This window comes from Plectropomus leopardus, chromosome 3 (assembly GCF_008729295.1).
Source record: "Plectropomus leopardus isolate mb chromosome 3, YSFRI_Pleo_2.0, whole genome shotgun sequence".
NCBI lineage: Eukaryota > Metazoa > Chordata > Actinopteri > Perciformes > Serranidae > Plectropomus > Plectropomus leopardus.
The window spans coordinates 4,326,977-4,348,074 of NC_056465.1; the positions used below are offsets into that span (position 1 = coordinate 4,326,977).

General features: G+C 39.7%; 1 protein-coding gene across 1 annotated transcript in view; it reads right to left on the reverse strand.

Moving 5' to 3' along the window:
* The window catches only part of kifap3a (kinesin-associated protein 3a), a 49,906-nt gene that overhangs the window by 8,902 nt on the left and 19,906 nt on the right, over window positions 1-21,098 (reverse strand). The window contains exons 11-19 of the mRNA XM_042513200.1: window positions 20,264-20,364; window positions 16,540-16,648; window positions 16,333-16,445; window positions 14,761-14,926; window positions 13,443-13,568; window positions 11,532-11,630; window positions 10,768-10,853; window positions 4,814-5,003; window positions 4,595-4,685 (exon numbers count right to left, since the gene is read on the reverse strand). Of these exons, the coding sequence (XP_042369134.1) occupies window positions 4,595-4,685; window positions 4,814-5,003; window positions 10,768-10,853; window positions 11,532-11,630; window positions 13,443-13,568; window positions 14,761-14,926; window positions 16,333-16,445; window positions 16,540-16,648; window positions 20,264-20,364 (1,081 nt within the window). The remainder of the gene's footprint in view (window positions 1-4,594; window positions 4,686-4,813; window positions 5,004-10,767; window positions 10,854-11,531; window positions 11,631-13,442; window positions 13,569-14,760; window positions 14,927-16,332; window positions 16,446-16,539; window positions 16,649-20,263; window positions 20,365-21,098) is intronic.

Genomic DNA, 21,098 nt, shown 5'->3' on the forward strand with positions numbered 1-21,098 from the left:
GGAGGGATCCCACTTTGTCTTTACATATGAATTTAAATTTCATTTTACAGTTCTCTGACAATATTCCTGGACCTTTTCTTGAAAATTAAGGCTGAACAATATATCGCTTTTTATCTTTATCGTGATGTCAATTTGTCCGTTATAGCAGAAAACTGAACTTTAAAATGTAACTATCACCTTTTTTATTGCTGCCTTTTGTGTTCAGTTCAATACTCAAATTGTTCAATTAAAGAATATTGGAAAGTGTTTCCTTTTACTTTTTTTAATTCAACAAGCAATTGTTTGTATCTCAGGAGTATAGTGAAAGTAGCAGAAAGGCAGAACTCAGGCATCGGCATCTCAGGTTCTGTCCTATGGTGGTTCAAGTCCTACCTCACAGGCAGATCCTTCAGAGTGTCATGGCGAGGAGAGGTGTCTAGGTCACATGGCCTATCGACAGGGGTTCCTCAGGGGTCGGTGCTTGGTCCCCTACTCTTCTCTCTGTACACCCCCTCACTCGGTGCAGTGATCCGCTCCCACGGTTTCTCCTACCACTGCTATGCTGATGACACTCAGCTCTTCCTCTCCTTTCCACCTGATGACAGAACGGTCTCAGCTCGGATATCAGCGTGTCTGGCTGATATCTCCACATGGATGAAGGAACGCCACCTTCAGCTAAATCTGTCTAAGACCGAACTCATGGTCTTTCCAGCTTGTCCATCTGTTCAGCCTCGGATCAGTGTCCAACTTGACTCGAGCCTACTTGTGCCCACAAACTCAGCCAGAAACCTGGGTGTCATGAGTGATGACCAGCTGACCTTTAAGGTTCATGTGGCCTCAGTTTCTCAGTCTTGCCGTTATGCCCTCTACAACATCAGGAAGATCAGACCCTTCCTGACCCAACAGGCCACACAGCTTCTGGTTCAGGCTCTTGTGATCTCACGCATTGACTACTGCAACTCTCTTCTGGCAGGCCTCCCTGCATGCTCATTCAAACCTCTTCAGATGATCCAGAATGCAGCAGCACGTCTGGTCTTCAACCAGCCCAAAAGAGCACATGTCACCCCGCTGCTAATTTCTCTTCACTGGCTTCCAGTGGCAGCCAGAATGAAATTCAAAGCACTTCTCTTGGCTTACAAAACAATCACAAGAACTGCTCCAGCCTACCTGGAATCCCTGATCCAGGTCTACTCTCCTTCTCGCCCACTACGCTCTGCATGCGAAAGACGTCTGGTGCTTCCAGCCCAGCACGGCTCTAAATCTCTAGCCAGACTCTTCTCTTCTGTTGTTCCCAAATGGTGGAACAAACTTCCAAACTCTGTGCGGTCCGCTGAGTCCCTTTCTACTTTTAAGAAACAATTGAAAACTCATCTGTTCTGAGAACAGCTAGGCACTTAACCTGACTCTTCTCCGCTTTGCCCTTTGGGGTAGATTAAGTCAGATGGTCCAAAACCCAGCACCTAATGATTATCTAGCACTGACAAAGTTGTGTGATGTTGTATATTGACTGTCATCGTAAGTAGTGATACTGAGATTGTTGAATCTCAGATGCTGCGATCGCTACTGGTTATTACTTTGGTTTCAAAAAAAAAAAAAAAAAAGGGGGGGGGGGGGGGGGGGTGTGCGGCACTTCTTCTGCCACTAGACGGCAATACCTGTGACCAATCACACCTGAAGCACTTTTTGCACTTACTAAGGGTTTTTTCCTTAAGTCTAAATTCTTGCTTGTGCTGTACGTCGCTTTGGATAAAAGCGTCTGCTAAATGAAATTGTAGAATTGTAGAACTAAGTGCACTTGTGAAATTGTTATTGTGATATTCAACCTTACTGCATATCCTATATTTTTCTCAAATCCTGCAGCCGCACATACTCTAAACATTAATGACTATTAGTCATGCTACTACAACTGATTATTACTGTCACACACAAATACTTATTAACCCTTAGGGCCTGTTTTAATATTACACACACCGAATATCGCCCTGTGCACAAAATGCATTTTTCAAAACAAGCTTTAAAAATACTGTATTGATATTATTTTGTACTTTCATTGAGTTCATTTTTTTAACCAACATCAGTCCTAAACATAAATATCAAATATTCCTAAACTATTGTTTAGAATTTGACCCTAAATGCAAGTTTTTTTCTCATGATGCCACCATGTTTTTACATGGAAAAAAAACACAAAAAAGTGTCAAATACTCACACTTATACTGCCCTGCACACATAATGCGCTTTTCAAAATCAGGCTATTAAAATATTATACATTAAAATGATTTTCTACTTTCAAGTAGTTCATTTTTTTAAACTAACATCAGTCCTAATCAAAAATACCAAATATTCATTAATTTTCAGAATTCTTACCCTTTAAATACCAGGTTTTTGTCACGATGCCACTATGTTTTTAGATGAAAAAAACCTCAAAACAAAACAACAAAAAATGAATTATTTTCAATTTACTACATGCAAAGTAGTTTTTTAATAATTACAGCCAGAGATATGTTAATAACTTGCAGCAACATTGACTGTAACAGTGCACCTAGTGGAAATAGCATGTATTTTCGCCAAATATGGTTAAAAAATGACATCATCAGGTAGAAAATAGTATAAATGACAAAATCTGAGGCAAAAGCCCAGAATGACACCCAGAAATAATGCATGTTTTTATGCTTTGATGACTGTGGGATCAAAAATTGTGCCTTAAATGGGCTTCAGTGGTGCATATTTGCACTTAACAGTATGAATGTCTCTCACTGTCTCTGTATCATTTTGTCATATGGAATATGGATTACTGTAATTTTATTAGTTGATGTGTTCTGTAAACACATCTATTGCATTTCTGTCCTTCCTGTGAGAGTCTAAGGACAGAAGGGTGTCCTATGCTGTAAAGCCCTCTGAGGCAAATTGTGATTTGCTAGAATGGGCTTTATAAGTATAATTGAACTGAATTGATATGATACACTTAAATTAACTGGTAATTTTGTCCAATGTATCGATCAGGCTCTTCATTATATAAATTTGGTATAAAAGCTTATTCTGATTTTTATTCAGATACAGGTGATTGTACAGTGTTACTTCAATTTTCAAAAGGCCCCATTCACACCATGTTTCACACATAGTTTAAAATAAGCAGCGGAGCTGGCTTTGATTATTGTGTTAACCTGGATCACTCAGAGTACAGCGGCCAAATTAAAACAGTCTCACACACGCCGACTCCCCCAGCGCTCTCCGTATATTTAAAAGGTATCCGTTACAAAGCAGAGAAAGAGAGTGAGAGAGAGAGAAAAAGAGAGAGAGAGAGAAACAGACAATAAATAAATGAGTGAAGGGAACTCAGATTGGGATTTCTCTCTCGTTGGACTGAATGTCGTGGATTCAGCCCGTCACAGCCAGCCTCTCAACAGCAGCCAAACTAAACATTCCCGCCGGCAAGGGGGGAGAAAAAAATATCCATCGACACGAGCTTTATCGCACGCAAGGAGAAGTTAGATAATAAATAAGACAAATTACTCACTATAAACTCTCTATTTCCTCAACTATTCATCATCTCAGCTGCATGTCGAATTAGCTGCCGCTCGATATTGGGACTAAAACACAGACTCAAAGTCCTTTTTAGTGATAACAGGATTGATTTTTAATTCCCAGGCTTCAGTTTCATGTTTCTCTGTGGAATGTCAGCGGCGTATTGGGACTAAAGTAGCTGATATACTGGAGCCACAGAGAGAAACAAAGAGGGAGAGAAACAAGAAGAACATGGAGACAGACAGACAGCCGGAGAGTGTTAGTTCTCCAAACCGGAGTACTGCTGTTGAGGGTGGAGCGATGCCTTCTGGGATTGGCGAGGCCTGTTGACTCAGGCCTGGCCTGGTTCAATAACACACATCAGCGAATAGTGATTCAGAAAAACAATATGAGAGGGCAGAGTGCTGGCTGCTGGACGAGCCGACTGAGGGTAAACACTCACAGTTTAGTGTTTCCTCTTTGACACAGCCAGTGTTTCTGGACAAAGACAACCTGCCCTGCTGACAGCCTCCATCACACACTAACATTCATTATCATAATGCAGACACACAGAGTGCAGGGCTGGGATGGAGTCTGATAGCTGGCCCAGTTTTGCATCCAGCCCCAGGCTGTCTAACTGCCTGTATTCACTAAGCTCAGCGGCTACAAAATGTCTTATAGCAAAGAGCAACACACAAAACATTCAGGCAGCAGGATTGGTTTTTAGGGTTTATTTTTGCACTGCATATATTTAAAGATTTGCACCTTATTGTTAATTTAGAGACTGAAACATAAATTTGATAAATAACATAGGCATATTTAATTAATAATTTAATTAAATGTTAGGGCAAACACTGTCCATCATGGAGAAATGCGAGAAAAACAAAGTTTTCCTCACAAATTCAATGGTTCACAAGGCTGAGTAACTGATAGAAAAACGGTCATTTGGGGGTTGAATTATTACTTTAACTGAACCTTGTGTATTCCATATGTCATTAACAATGATGAACATATGACTGAAAAGGATTAAGGTTGTCGAACTGGATTCAGATTAGGTAAAGTGATATTTAACCCCACCCTTAGTGCTGGCTTAAGCAAATGGGGAGCTCCATACCTGCTCAGGTATCCGGCCTGTCCCAGCTCTCCATTCTGGAAGTCAGTGTAGAAGTCTGGACTGATGGCACCGTCTGCTGACAAGATCCCATCTGGATGAGACAACGCAAACACGACTTAATATACACAATAACTTATCTCCCCATCTCGCCCTTAGAAACAAAAAGCAACAGATCCTTTTTTCTAAAATTAAAAACTATTCCTTTAAAGCCCTCAGTACCTGCATTGTAGAAAAGGTCAGGTCTCTCCAGGATGTCTCCGTCCCCATTGAAGGAGTCTCCGTCCTCCCCATACAAGAAGGGCTCTCCTGTGTCATCCATTAGACGGTTCTCCACCATCTCCAGCCACTGACCGTTGTACCAGCGGAACTTCTCATTCTGGATCTTCTTCCCCCACTCCTCGTCATATTCCTGGAGAGAAAGTGAAGGACAGAAAGGGTTAGGAGGAGGGAGTCAGAGATCCAAGGCTCTCTACTCTAGGTTGAGTTTAGCATCTACAACTTCAATGACACGTCTGACTGACACACTGACTACGTTTGCACTAGTATTTTTGTTTCCAGTATACAGAAAATGACAATATATTTACTAAGCTGATTACATGGCTAACAGTAAAAAATATTCTACTGATATTCTAATAATCGTGTTTACATGCAGCTGTGCAAGCTCCGATTAATGTAAATCACAAATAAAATATAGAAAAGAGGAACAGCTGGAGCTAATTGGGCTATTTTGCTTCTTTGCATTAAAATAGGATTTATTCAGAGTTTTACATTGGTAGCGGAACGGTTGGACAGTACAAAGACAGCCTCCTTTTTTTATTCTTTCTGCTGCCTTTTTTAAAATGGTCTGTTTTGCAGTATTTGCATATATAAAAAAATCTGTAAATCTAAGTCTTTCATATTGTTTAAAAGTAGCTGTCTTTCTCCTTCAATTTGGAAATGTGAGTTATATGGGAATGCAACTCTATCAAAGCATTGCACACTGTTGGCTAGTTAGGTTTGTGTACAATGGTGTACAATGTATCCATGACAACTCACAGAGCTGACCGTAAACAGATGAGAGGCAGTGTGTCACAAACTGCAGTAAAAACCCCACTTGAGACAAATGAATGGACTTACACAATTCAAACCTCATACTCATACACAATTATACACCGACGGCACAGCCCTAACCCAGCAATGTGGGGTTCAATATCTTGCCTACTTCAACATGCAGACTGGCAGAGCTGGGGACTGAGCCGCAGGTCTTTCGATATTCTGAATGTTTTTTATACATGTCCAACAATGCACCTTGAAATGGATAATATCATATCTCATATTAAATTCAGAATAAGGCCTTATTTGGAATATCCAACAGAATATGCTGTTTACATAACCCATATGAAAACTGGAATATTTAAATTTGTCAGGACGAGAGGAATATTAGTTGCCACGTTCAGAGCTATTATTTTGCTCAGGAAATACGTCTGTGATTTTTGGTTGAAGTACTTTTTACAGTTTTCGAAATAGCTTCAGGTTTATTTCTACTTGAAGTGTTTCCTGATTTAATGCAACAAATGTCTTAGTGTGCTTTGCTTAATCTCTCTTCTGCTGATACAGACATGATAGCATTTACAACTCTGTTAGCTCGGAGACTGACATTGTTCGAGTGGAAATCCTCAGTTCCACCTACTCATGCTAGCTGGGTTAAGGAGGTGCTGTATTTTCATAAACTGGAAAAAAAAACTGTTTGGCACTTCCTATGCATTTATAAAGACCTGGAATCTCTTTCTTTCATATGTCAATAGCACCACAGTGAAACACAGAACACAGTGGTCTTGCTCTCTAGTTGTATCTATTTATTTTCTTTTTTTAATTAATTTATTTATTCATTTTATATGTTTTTTCAAATTTTGTACTTTTATTGTTATTGCTTAATTCATTTATTGATGCTGTACTTTTCAATTTCAATTCTGTACTTCCTTTGTGGGGTATGTATCGGTGGTGATAGTGGGGCTGTTCATAAATAATAATTATTGTTTACTGAATGAATGACAAACTGATACTTTGTAATTATGTGGAAAATCAAACAAAATTTGAAAAAAAAAAAACAGTTTTCTTCACAAATTCAACATAACACATGGTGAGTTAAGAGCAGTGAACCAGAAGTCTTTTCTGATTTGTTGTTAATATAAAGGGGAGGGTTCACAATGTGGGCTTATCAAGGCAAAAATGCTATATGTCATAAGACAGTAATTTACAGTTATATACACGTAAAACTGACAGCTCCATATCAGAAGTGTCTCAGGTAAACGTATGTATGACTGTGTTGTAATAAAAACCTGCGTACGTCTGTCTCGACTGTTTGCGTGCATAGCTCGGGCGGAGGACGACCACAGAGTTGTGTTTTCTTTTCTCTGCGGGGGCTGAAGGGGGAGCGATAAAGGCAGCCTTTGAGACTGCGACGCCCTGGCCTGAAAGATTAATCATTCAGATGCAAAACAGAGGCCCGTGGGCACTGACAGCCACCCCGAGATCCCGGGACTCTAACCGGCCTATTGACCATCACACAGAGCCCCCCGCCCCAAATGCTGGTGGTGACAGTGACATGCTTTGTCAGCGGGCCGATTCATCAGAGGCTAAAACAGCATCATGACTTATGGTTTTAACTCAGCAATTTGGCTCTTATATTAGTTTAATATGACTAATCAGTTATTAGCAGCTGAGCTCATGATAGCATGAGCTCATCACAGCGGGGGTGAGGAAGTGCACGACAGTTTGGGGAGCTTTTCAACATATTCCTGTGGAAATGTGGCCCGGCTAAGAATATCACTGTGAATTAGGCCTCTGTCCCACTTGGAGCATCTACAAAGATCTGTGTGAGGCCACGTGTGTTTGTACATGAGCAGGGCCGCGATGATCAAAGGCGAAACATTTCAGGACTGCACACTGAAGACGTGTGCTGCCAAAAGCACCCGAGCAGTAATGATTGTGTGTGTGTGTGTGTGTGTGTGTGTGTGTTTGTGTCCACGGCTCTGCTTTCTCTCTCACCTCTGCTGTCCAGCCACTGACACACTCCAGAGCCCACCGGCTGCCTTTCATGTGGTTCACAGCTTAATAGGTCTCACTGATAATTTCAATGAAACACTTCCTTTGCCCTGCTGCACTGCCTGGCTATAATCTACAGCTAATTACGCTGATCTGAGGTCTGGCAGTGATCAGGCAGTGACTGGGAGCTGACCACACCTGTCAGTCACAAGGTGATTCAGGAGTTCATCGCTTCGTTAATCGCTGATGTCAGATTTGACTCGGGCACATCAGGAGAAGACGGCGAGACTGTGGAGGGGGTCAAAACAATTCATGTCTGTATTGAAATGGAAACGAGCTGGATAAGAATATGGATGACCCATCTGTTGTTCTAAATAATCTGAAGTGAATTCAAAGTCTTAATTCATATCTGATTTATCTTACATTTCATTTTATGACCTGCAGCTGGATTATTCAAGGGTGGGTGCAAATGAATAGCTTCCAAAAGGTTTTTGAACACTTCCTATCCAAAGTTGTCTCACCAACCCAATAAAGAGGGGAACTTTCCTGACCCCAAAAAAGCCCCAGACAGTATCCGTTTCACTGCGGGCCAAACCTCTTGTGATAAGCTGATCAATTGTAAGTTTGCTTGGGAATATGTAAAACTTGAGCACAATAGGATTGTCTTTATTAACCGTTTGAAACCTGAGCAAATTGGCTTAATTTCTTTCAAAGACATGGAAACGTGATGAGCAACTTATCGAGAAATGATCCAAAAATTTGCAAGAAATTAGTGAAACCTACAAGTAAATTACATGAAAAAAAGAAAAAGAAAAGGAAAACAAACCTGAAAATGAACTGGAAAAAATGCTAAAATTAAAAAGAGAAAAGTAACAATTTTAAATCTAAAGTTATAATATTTTTTATTCTCTCTCTCTCTCTTTCAGGTCATTTTCTTATTACATTTTACTAATTTCTTTCAATTTGTGGGAAATGTATTGCCAAATTACCCATATGCCTGTCATTTTTCTATGTTTTAGAAAGAAATTAACCTGTTTACTTAGGTTTAAAAGACTATCGAAAGGTTCCTGAACGCAGCACAGGAAAACAAGTTTCTATCCCGGTTTCAAGGGGTTAACTGATCTTGAGATCCTGTGTTGAAGTGTCAAAATCTTGCTGTACAACAACGTTTTGATTATTTTAGCTGATATGGTGCATATTTGTGTTTCATCAAATAAGCAACAGCGAACCAGGCTGGGGTGCCTATACTCATCTATGTTGTCTCTCTTCAACAAACAGGAACCAAATCAGTGCACATCTTTAAAACTAAAACTACTCATTCACAACAATTTAAGTTTCACTTAAAGTTGGTTAAAATAAAATACACCCTACAAAGAAGAGAGTCCAAAAACAATGTTGTATAGAGTCCCTTTTCAAATTATTACAATAATTTTAAGGACATAATGGACTGTGATGATTAGGCCTTGAACAGATAATGACTCTGTCTTAGTCTTTTTTGTAATGGGATAGTTACTGCAGGTGTAAAACCTAATTTCCACTGCACAAACAAAACACTAACATCTGGCTTTTTAATGCAATGCAAATTCATATGATCAGCATTCACACCCAGGTCAAATGACTCTGCAGTAGACATGGGATTTTATCGCCTCCGGCTCCAACCGGAATTGATGGGAACAAAACATCCACCTGAACGTGGACATTTCAGCTCAACAGGCAAGATGCAGTGACACACCATCACTAATTACCCTCCATCTCCTCCTAAGCAGCGATCAAACATTATTCCAACTTAGTCTGCACCAAGTTTAAAAGAGAAACTAAATATGTAATATATAGAGGAGATGGAACCACTGAAAAGTTTTCAAAGACCTCTTTTCCAACTGCTGTCTACTGTTTGCCTGTTCTCCTGCCTGGCCGTCATGTTGCATGGACACACCAACAAACCGATTCACACACACACATGCCAGCTGACAGAAAAGTAGACTCGTGTGCTGGAGTGCTCTTTACTGGCAGTGGGTTTAGTGGGTTTACCTGTGTTTAAAAACCTGCATGCATGCACTAATTTTGCTGAGAAAGGGATTTAATTTGTCTTGAATAAGTTGTACAGTAATCACAAGAGGATGTAGGGAGAGGGGGGTCAGTTGTGTATTTGTTTTGTTGTATGGATGTTACCTGTGAAATATCAACAAAAAAAATATTACATCCATGTCTGTGGAAAAAAAGGATGCTTTGCACAAATCCTCCTCCTGTCAAGCACAGAAGATCTCCACAATCATCATAGTTTTAAGGTTTACATCCAAGATTTGTGTCACCAATTCAGTATCTGCAAAATGTCTCCCCTTCTGTTTCTGGGTTATGACACTGAATAATGGCCATAAAAGTGTTTTTGCAGATCATTATGTCATAGTGAAGCTAACCTTTGACCTTTTGGATATTAAATGTCATAAGTTCATTATCTTATCCTAATAACTATTTAAATGAAATTTTGTTATAATAGGCATATGAATTCCTCAGTTAAAGCATGTTTTGTGAGGTCATAGTAACCCTGAGCCCTGACCACCAAAATCTAAGCAGTTCATTCTTGAGACTAAGTTGACTTTTGCAACGAATTTGAGTAAATACCCTCAAGGCGTTCTTGAGATAATGCATTCACGATAATGGGACGTATGGATGTATAGACCTAAGGACGTAAAGAGGGATGGACAACCTGAAAACTAATAATGCTTGAAAACAATAAAACCAAGCTGTTTTCTTTGGCTTCTCTTTATTCTATAAAATATAAAACTTCAGTCTTCTCTGCTTTTTTTCTGTTTTTATTTCAACTCCCCTTCATCCATAGCATTTTGTAAGTTCGGTTTTGACAGGTGTTATATAAATACTGTTTGCTTTTGCATAGAAAATGGAAGGTCCAGCAGCCTTTCAGGCCCTACACAAATTAATTCAACCATGCTTACAGTACATCTGCAGAAAAAACACTACTGAATTAGTGTGAATTTCTATCTAAAACTATTGTCTGAGGTCCTGCAACTTTGTCAGTTAAAATGATTCATACTAAGAGTTAATTCAAGTAATAAATAGAAAATGGACCAGTGCCTTAATTCCTTCAATTAAAGTGTTGAAATATTATTTATGTGGCCTCATCAGTTACTCACAGCGATGATATCCAGTGTGTTGTCACAGACTTTGCGGATCTCTGCGTTGTTATCGTGCATCAGGTCGATGAGGTATGCTGGGGCTTCTGAGAGCAAGACTCAAGGAATGAAAACATTTCATCATCTCTCCTTCAATGCACAAACACTTCAATCAAGTGTTTGTGCATCCTGAATGGATCAAAGGGGGAAATATGGGGATGTGGTGGTCCTGTGGTTATTCTTTCACTGAAAGAAAGAGACAAAAGACAGGTGCCCTGCGGCTGAAGGAACCGCTGTCTACATTTCCTGTGATGAAGTGAACACTTTCCTCCCACAGCGGCGCTTACATCAGATATTCCTGTTCTATATATTCCTCCCGCAGAAAGAAAAACATCAATCAGAACATGCTGACAGAGAGCATATTTGTAATTTGACACAAGCCGCCGCCACCGACCACAACTGTGTACAATTACAGGCAGCTTAGAATACCCGGAGGGTTAAAAACAACTGAATCAAGGGGTTAAAAGAGGTTGCTATGGAGATGCAGATGTGAGTAAACTGTGAGGAAAGATACAGGCAGTGCTATGAGTTGCCATAGAGACATACACTAAAGACTGAAAATAAAGTAATTCTGGAGAAGGCCAGAAAAACTTTATACACAGCCACTGTGAAAATAACAGTGGTGAAAGCTCTGTAGCACTTTGTTGATGTCTTGTGTCTCTAAAGTTATCTTATCTAATGGAACAGAAATGTCTACAGTTCTTTACAAATTAGCAGAAGGATACGTGTGTCTTTGACGATGACGTCCCTGGTAGCTTTGTGAAAGACCATCTGGTAGAAGACGTAGACAATCTGACACACAAACTCATCATCCTCTTGTTGGGCTGAAGGGGAAACAGGCAGAGTGGGAAAAGAATTTAATGTTCATCCATTCGGTTTAACGAAACTAAACTTTAAGCTGTTTTTTGTTTGTATAGTCATATCAACCGCTGCTATAAAATGCAACTAAACATACTGTTTCAAACAACTTCTTTACATATAAAAATGTATTCAAATTAGGGGTGGGCGATATGGCAAAAATATCATATCATGATTTTTTTTAAGGCAGGATCATGATCCTGATTTTTATCACAATTCTTTCTCATTTTGGATTTTAAGACTTTTGTGCATGTTACTGAACAGTACAACCAAGATAATTTCCCAATTTAAAAAATATAGCCCTAAAGTAAAAAAGAATAACAGAATATTTAAGCCAAAGTATCTTTTTTAATAGACTTTAATCTGTGTGTGCAATTTTGTTTTCCACTGTTTTGATGGGAACCATATATTTTGTCAGGTAAAATAATATAGATGTTGAATTTTTTTGGGGGGGAGGGCAAACTCGTTTGTGTTTTCATTTTCACCCTAGCAAATAGTGTGCTTCTGCTGAGAAAAAAAACAAGACTAGGTTAAGACCTAGTATATGGCTGGACCGTGTACAGTGGTTCCCAGCCTTTTTCCTTCAGGGACTTATTTACTATCACTGAGTACACTTAAGGCATATTTTCAGGGATATTTCATATTAGATTAAGAGAAAGGTTGAAAATAAGGCAATGTGCCTATGGCCCCAGGCCACCAAATCACTACGTCTGCCCCATTCTGCAGTCCAGCCAAAAAGTTTGGTTGTCGCGCGTGTATGAGCATAGAACTACAACAGACAGAATGTGCACTGTAGCACTATACAATTATCTCTTTGTGACGGCAGATCGTGGCAACATTCTAATTCTTCTAATCTAATATCGTCATATCGCACATCCCTAATTCAAACGCATTTTCGCCAGATCCTAGGAGTGTGACAATATGCTCATCTCCTGATTTTATACTTTTAAAAATACTTGGGTGCTGATTCAGTATGTATTGTCATTTTTAGATACATACTTTGCAGGATTTTCCGAAAAAAATAAAATAAAAAAATAAATCTATACATTTACAGAAGTAATCATTCTCAGTCATGACTAGAAGTGTGTGGTGGTGTATTTATCTGCAAAGAGTCTTACTTCATTGCATTTTTTCCCCTTTTATATACAATAGATGAACGTTGAATCATACCCTTCTAGAGACTGTATATCATGTGGCATATTCCCAAAAATAATGTGCATCACGTCAGTTAGTCAATAAAATGTACATGTATAACATAAATTGATCAGAATATTTTTTTACAAAATAATTAAAAAGTCTCCTGGATATGTTTCTCCTGGAAAAGGCCAAGACCTACTATTGTCATTAACATAATTACATAAATGTATATATCATTTTTAAACTAAAAAAAAAGAAAAAAAGAAAAGGAAATAAATACAGTGGATGTAGTACTGGTAGTACTGTGGTGTGAGCAACATGATCATTTGATCAGATCACATAAAATGACACTGTTTTATTTATTTCGTTTTTTATTTTTTTTACTGTGGTTTAAACGAGGTTATTATTTTTAGGAGAACATAAGACAATAACTTTTAAAAGTGTATCCCAGCAATGTATTGTTTAACATCCAAAAGGTTGAGGGATGTGCGAGAGACAGATTGAAAAAGAACAGTCAATATCTGTGTAGCAGATGGCAAGATATCCTGACCAGTAGTCCCTAGCATAAAAAATGTAAAAAAAAAAGTAGAAATATATTTCATAATGCTTTTGAAAGTTTCAGTACGGGAGTTGCTTCTTACCATTGAGCAGCTCGATGAGAGCAGGAATAATGCCGGACTTGGCCAACATGGCTGCACAAGAGTCGTCCATGGACACGGTGCCGATCATGATAACCACCTCCAGTATGAGGTCATCCTCAGCAGAACCTGACATCAGGGAAAAGTACAAGCTGAGTGCATGACTGACAAAGAAAGACAAACATCTGGCCTCGGAATAGCAACCGAAACAGCAGAGTGCTGAGCCAGGGAAAACATCCATGTTCTTTGACTATATGGGTTCACATGTGTGTGACCAGACTCAGCTGATGGAGTTGACTCTGACTGCTTCTGACTTTTAGCCAAAGCTATCTGGAAAACTATGCTTAGAGAATATCAGGCTTTAAATAAAATGGCTGTTTGCCATTTGTGTCTGAAGACATCTATTTAGTTTAAAAGGATTCCCAGTGGCTCACTTCAAGATCAATCAATGACTCATCAAGGGTTCAGTGGTGGATGACAGATGGCTGGTTTACTACGCAGAACACCATCACCATGGGTGTAAAACCAAGCAGCAACATCTGAGGCTAAAAATATAGCCAACACTGAAGTACCAAAAACTGCAGTACCTTTAAATTAGTATCAACTGACTGCTGGCTTTAAATATTTGAGCAACTTTATCCATATTACGTGATATGGATCAGGGATTACCACTCCAAGTCAACTCAGCTGAAGGAAACTGAAAAAAAGACAATATTTCAAATTCAAATTGAGGATAATGTCTGATCTTTTTTTATGCTTTTTTATTATGCATGTAAGACCCTAAATTACATATTAGTAAAGTTTTTGGTGATTTGGGTTCCCAGAGGCCTTAACAAAAACAAGAAGAAGGTTGTGCTGGTGATTTTCAGCCACACTGAACACCCTCATTTTCTATAATCAGTTTTCTTTCTCAATAGTCCTTCCAATTTTTCGGTCATTCTTCCCTATCATGCTGTGTAGATTAAATGACCTAATGTTACACTAGACTTGTAATTCTGCTGTGATACAGACAAAAAGTGAGGATCAGCAGGTCAGTGGTCAAAGGTGAAGATAAGACTAGACCCTTAATGACGGTTTTCTGTCCTCACATCATCCACCAGTGACACTTCACTGATAGTGTGCTACAGAGGGAGTTAGAGGTTACGACAGGGCGTGGGAGAGACCTGGTCTCTGGTTTTAAAAAGAGATAGATGAAAGAACTGTGGCAGGTTTAACCTGCTGGAGCATTTACGGAAACATTATTGTGTGTTCGGTAACAGTGGGTTTTAAAGATATTCCAAAATCATTTTCACCATGTAACAACAAAACTCTTCACACACACCTGGTTTGAGTCGTTTTTTCAGGTAGGGTACCAGGTTGTACTCTGTGAGTACTAGCGCCCAGTCCAGGTCGGGGACGGTGAGATTGGCCAGCGTGCCCAGACACTCGATCACAAACTCCTCAGCCTCCTCCTCATTGATCTGAGCTGCCAGGTCGCCGACGTGGTCCTACCAGCACACACACACACACACACATACACACACACACACACACACACACACACACACATTAATGAGAGTTTTTAAAATGAAGGTACAGATATAGACAAACCTGACAAACACAATTCAACTACAGATTTTACTTTTGTGCCTAATTCCCTTGTCATTTTTTTCTAACACTTTGAGCTGTTTTTTTTCCAGTTCTTCACCTTCATCTAGAGGCTCATGGCATTATTGCTACTACGTATGCCATATGTTTTATGTTATAGAGTAAACCTCTCATTATATAAGTGGACAGGGAACAGCGTTGGTGTTCTAGCGACTATATAAAGGTGACTTGACATGCCAAATTGTAATACTATCAAAGCTAATTTTCATAGATTTAAATCACTTGTATTGTGTCTTTTCCTTATCAATGAACACATTTTCATTCCTTAAGTAATATAAAGAAGAAATGGAGGGCTTCTTCCAAACTGTCCTTCCGCACTCTGTATCATGTAATTTCCTTGTTTGCAAAAGTGCAAGGAGTACTGTTACTGCATTGCATATTTATCGCCTCCAGTGTTTTCAGAAACTTGTTTTAGTAAACCATTTATATGTAATATGAGATTGGTTGCTATCAGCCACCTGCCATTGTGTCATAAGGATGAGCTCGCATTACATCACTCACCAGTGGGAGCTTTGCAGTGCATTCTGGTATCAGTAGGTTTTCTCTAGGTTTTCATATAGCACCACATTCAAAAATATTTGAGTCTTTCTACTGCAGAGATGGCTTAGTTTTATTTAAAGACTAACCAACTTCCCAGCAGTGAGTGAAATACTTTTTTAATGTGGCAAACCCTCCATGTGAATGCACAAACAGTAGAAGTGGGTAGGGAGATGATGTAGGAGGGAGTTTAGTAAAGGCCCATAATGTCGCTGTAGAATCACTGGGTTAACTTTGGGTTACACCTGAGCTTAAATTTGTTTTTTCTTTCTAAAGCTTGTATTTCTTTGAATCTGCATCATGAAAAGTGATGTTATTGCGTACCATTAGCAGTTCCTGTTTGTAATGTAACCATGAAATAATTAACATCTAGATGAATATGCTCCAAAATCAGCCATACAGACTTGACATTTCGTCAGAAAGTTCTCAAAAATGCTACAGAATTTAAATGCTCATCCACAAGGAAACCCAGAACTGTTTGAGTTTAAAGGACAAATGTATGATTCTTAGCTCAAAACATTTGTTACTTTACATGTATCTATAGGAGTTACAGATATTGAACAGTCGAACTGTGTGTATGAGTGTGTATTTATGTAATCTAGTCAATGAAATATTGTTAATGAAAATAATGAGGACCCCAGGAAGAGTAGTTACTGCTTAACACAGAAGCTAATGGGGATCATAATAAACAAACAAACAACGCACTCACCAGGAAGAGGCCCTTGGTGGGTCCGTTGTGCTGAGAAAGGTTTCTAATCATCTTCATCACCAGAACATCCTTCAGCTTCACAGCACGCTTAATCAGCATCTTCAGACCGTTACCTGTGACAACAGGGACAAAGACTTTAACACTATAGAACGGGATGACATATTTTTTACACATATATTGTGTTTATCCTTTCTTTAGAGCTCATACCTTCACAGATGACCTTTGCATTACTCTTGTTGGCAGCCAGGTTGATGCAGAGAGAGATGAGCTCAACGTCCATCTTCTCCTCCCCGCAGTCAAACACCATCCTCATCAGCTGTCAATCACAAGTTCCAAATGTCAGTTAACCACAGTTAACCACAGAAGTAGTCATGTGTTTGTCATGTTAGAAAAACCTAACCCATACAGTGCAGCATCTTAGTGGATTTGTTTTGTTCAACCTTATCGGATGTGAGCTACAATAAAGCAAAGACAGGCAACATGTGTGTTTGTGTGTGTGTGTGTGTGTGTGTGTGTGTGTGTGTGTGTGTGCGTCTAGTCACTGAAAAACCTCAAAATTAAAAAGCATCCCTGAAATCTACTCCAATCATGACAGACATTGGGGTCTGAGTCCTGGAGAGTGAAGGAGGGCGAGGAAACAAAATCAGAAACTCATTTCAAAAAATAAGAGTCAATCTGAGTAAGGAAGAGAAAGAGTGTTGGAGATAAAGTGAAGGCAAGCATCATTCTTCAACTCCCAAACTCCCAAACACCCACCATCTCCTCCTCCTCCTCCTCCTCCTTCCCTCCGTCTGTCTGTCCCTCTCCTGCACTGATTTAACATTAAACAGGAAAAGCTTTGAGCTGAGAGGGGGCGGCGGGGTGGCAGAGGTGCACTGCTTCCCTCTGAGGAGCCAGGAATCAGAAAGAGAGAGAGAGAGAAAGGCTGGGCCGGGCCTGGGTTAGGTATCACATACCAGGGGCCCCGCACCCCAAATCAGCCCCGTCTAGACTCTCTGGCACCTGCCTCTGCTTATTTACCACAGACAGCCACCGGAGGCCCAGTCAGGGCCCAAAGCCGCACAGCAGTCCAACCAACGCAGCCACCTCCACCCCCCCTCTTCACCTCCACCTCCACCTCTGTTCCTCTCCTCCCTCACTACTGACATCTCCGATCTGGAAACCCCACATCTAGCACCAAACAGTGACCCCATTAAAAGCTGGAGAAGGGGAAAGGGGCAGGTCAGCCACCAGCTTGGGAAAGTGATAAAACAGAGGGGTCTTAAAAGTATGAAATAGGTGAGAGAGGATGAAAAGGTGGGAAATGGGGTGAAGCAGTTTGTTAAGGATGTATTTTTACAAACACGACAGATCGCAGTTTTTCCCACAGAATGAGTGTAAAGTTTCTGTTTTTTTCCTTTTAAACTGTGTGTGTCCCTTTTTATCATTCTGTGTCCCCTCGCTAAATTCTAAGGTCTTTTTGGGTCAGTGAATGCAGCACACGCAGAGCTTATGTCAATAGATGAGAGGAGCAGCTGCTGCAAGTGAATGCAAACTTTTAGACCCAGCAGAATGAACAGATAATTTCTGATGTTTTGCTGCTCCGTCTGTGCCCAGACTACTCTTTGCGCTCCAAAAGTGTGGTGCAATGAATAACTGAACCGTAGTCAACAGCACTCCTTATAAAAAGTCCAGCTCCCAAAATAAAAAATCTATTTGTGGTGGCAGATTTTATAATTGTGGACATCTGCGACAAATAAATTAATGTTTGGGAAACGAAGGGAACATGTAGTTAAAGGCCAAAAAAGGTTTTGGTGTGTTAAATTGGACAATGACTTTGGTGAAAATGAGGGTGAATAAAAATGAACCACTGAGACTGTGTCCAAATAAAACTGGCTCAAATGTTAAATATTATTTGAGTGTGAAAATAGCACTCAAAATGTTTTTTAATCGAAAACAATGAAATGCTCACCACAACAAACATCTGGTGGACAGTGGGACAGACAGTCTTGGGCTGCATCATCATCTATACAAACTGACATTTATTTCTTCAGATTTTTCGGTTGCCATGACACTGAACAACCACAAAGTAGTTACTTGACCACAGCTACAGAGATACTACATCTTTACCAAATAAAAACATAGCCCATGTTGTGCTGCTGTCAGTCTGATAAAATCAGTATTTATAAATGTTCATGTCATGCGGCAACCTCTGAGGCTGAAAAATAAGCCAACACGAAGAACCAAAACCAAAAATATAATATATCCCTATAGACCCCATATGAAAATGCCCAATTTTAAAGCAGAAATTAACATGTTTACAGTCTGGTACAAAAAAAAAGGTTTGGACTCTATAGACAATGTTAACATTTATGACAACTGTACCTGGGGTGAATTTTTATGTAACTCACTCGTTTACATTTTATTTGAGTTCAAAGTTATATATAAGTAAGAGTGTGACTGCTTTGAATATCAGGCTGTCTGCCTACAGTGTCCTAGGCTTTCTATCAGATCCACTTCCACTGCATATGGTCACTTCTGGTTCTAAAAAAACAAGATGGCGATGACCGAAATTCCAATCTCCAGTCCACAAATGTTTGATGTCATGGTAGCTACAGCCATTGTTTTTTACAGTTTATAGTTAATGAGTGATCAACTACTTTGGTGATTAAAAATAAGTGATGACAGGCCAGACTAATACTTGCATTTTAAAAATGCCAACCTATTTAGATAGAGTATTAAGACAATTTTAAGACATTTTACTGGAATTATTTTACTTTTTGAATGATATCTTCTGCAAGTTTTCTTGCTCCAAATTATTATGGAGCCAGGAGTTTTATGTAGCTCTTGTGGAAAACAACAAATCTTTTTATTTTTTAAAATATTTATTATTTATTTTTCCTAAAAACTGTCCAGTGTAATTAGAACAGGTCATAATTAGCCTGTTTAATTTGTATATAACTGTAGAATGTAACTATTTGTTATTATTATTAGATTCTTCAAATTCAGAGAGTTGCCTTCTTATTTTTAATGTCATACGAACTCTGACCTTGACTGAGCGGGCATCAGTCTTGTATGTTTTCCAAAAGCCTTGTTTTTCTCGTTGACACTAAAACACAAGGCTAGATTTACATACGTATTTATTCAATATGGACTGGTGGAACAAAAAGGCCAAAGCAGAAGAGAAAAAGATGCACCTTCACTTTTAGCTCAGTGTGGACTTGCTCTGAGTAAAAGAAGGATGGACAACATAAGAGAAATGGAGGCAGAGGAGGGTAGTGAGTGAGAGTGAGCCGGCCTCAGGGCGGGGTCAGAGGTCACATCCTGGTCATGCTGCTCGCCAGCATCCTTTCAACCATGGGGGAGCCTGGGGTTCAGATCTGCTGCTGACGTGACCCACTGAACAAACAGCAGACTCTCCTGGCCACATCTGGCCCACATTTACACCCAATCTCAACAAACAAACACAACGTGCATTTAGCTAATCGCCGATGATGAGAGGAGCGACTGACCGGGTCAACTCAATCAGGAGGGAGTGCAACTTGACAAAAATGTTGTGATCGAATGTTGACCAAGAAATGAGCCTGAGGGGGTTTGAACATCAGCGGCAAACTTAGTTTTCATGATCACAACTCTATTTAATTTTGGAAAAAAGAAACAGTTCCCAGTTTAGTAATGCTAATTAAGATGCTAATATGCGGAAAAGATGCAGAAAAGGATGAAATGGATTGCGACTGTTTTAAGGAAAAAAAAGGAAAGATGAAAAAGGAGACTTGTCATCACAACGAGAGCAAAGACTGAGCAGCAGTCCTCTGGTGGTTTTTGGGTCCAGATGTGGCGTGCGTCCCTCCCTCTTGCTCTGTTTCTCATGCATTAATTCCCGGGTGCCGTTAGCTGCCGATGCTAATGTGTCTGTCTTGGTCTGCTGGCGGTGTACATTAGCCAGTCTTACCTGCGGTATGCAGTCTGTGTCGGCAAACATGGACTTGAATCTGTCGTCCATGCTGATGTGGTACAGAATGCACATGCTGAGCTGTCTCTGGCCCTCGTCAGCTGCAACATAAACACAGGAGGAGGAGGAAAGTCAATGGATGAATGACTGGTTGTGCCGTAACGCTCCGCGGGATGCCAATGACCACATCTAGGAGAGCTGTGTGTTTTTTGAAAATATTAATGAGCTGAATGGCCTTTTTAACAGCGATGCCTGTTGGAGTTCAAATGGCATTCGTTGCACACTCAGCACCGGCCGACTGCAGTTTCTCAGTTTGTCGTGTCTCACGGACAGCTAACCAGAGGAAAAACAACATTTAAAGGTTAAATGTGGAACTGCAGCAGGCTACTGACTGGAAAAGGGCAAGCTTTTCATGCTGCATTACAAAAATATATTTACCTTATTTGCGCAGGTCTTGAGATTTCCAGATTTCAGTCCCAAAACAGTGGAAGCTAATGGAATTTTGTTAGTTCTGATCACAACATTTAGGGATAAGTCTTGAGATATTCTGTATTTTTTTCATTATAAATGAATCTCATGTGCAGAGCCAAACCAACTTATCTACTGAAAAGTATTTTGTGTATCACAGCTTGATATATCTTGTTTATCTCTGCCACAGAACTCCATTTTATTAAAAAACTATTAAAATAATCATCAGCGAGTGACACTAGGTGAGGTGTAACTTTATTACCATGAACACACACAAATTTATTTTTGACTGAATCCCACATAAATCGTCCTGCTGCAACAACTACTCACTAGAGCCAGCAATGTGTCTCTTAAATGCCTGCTGTTT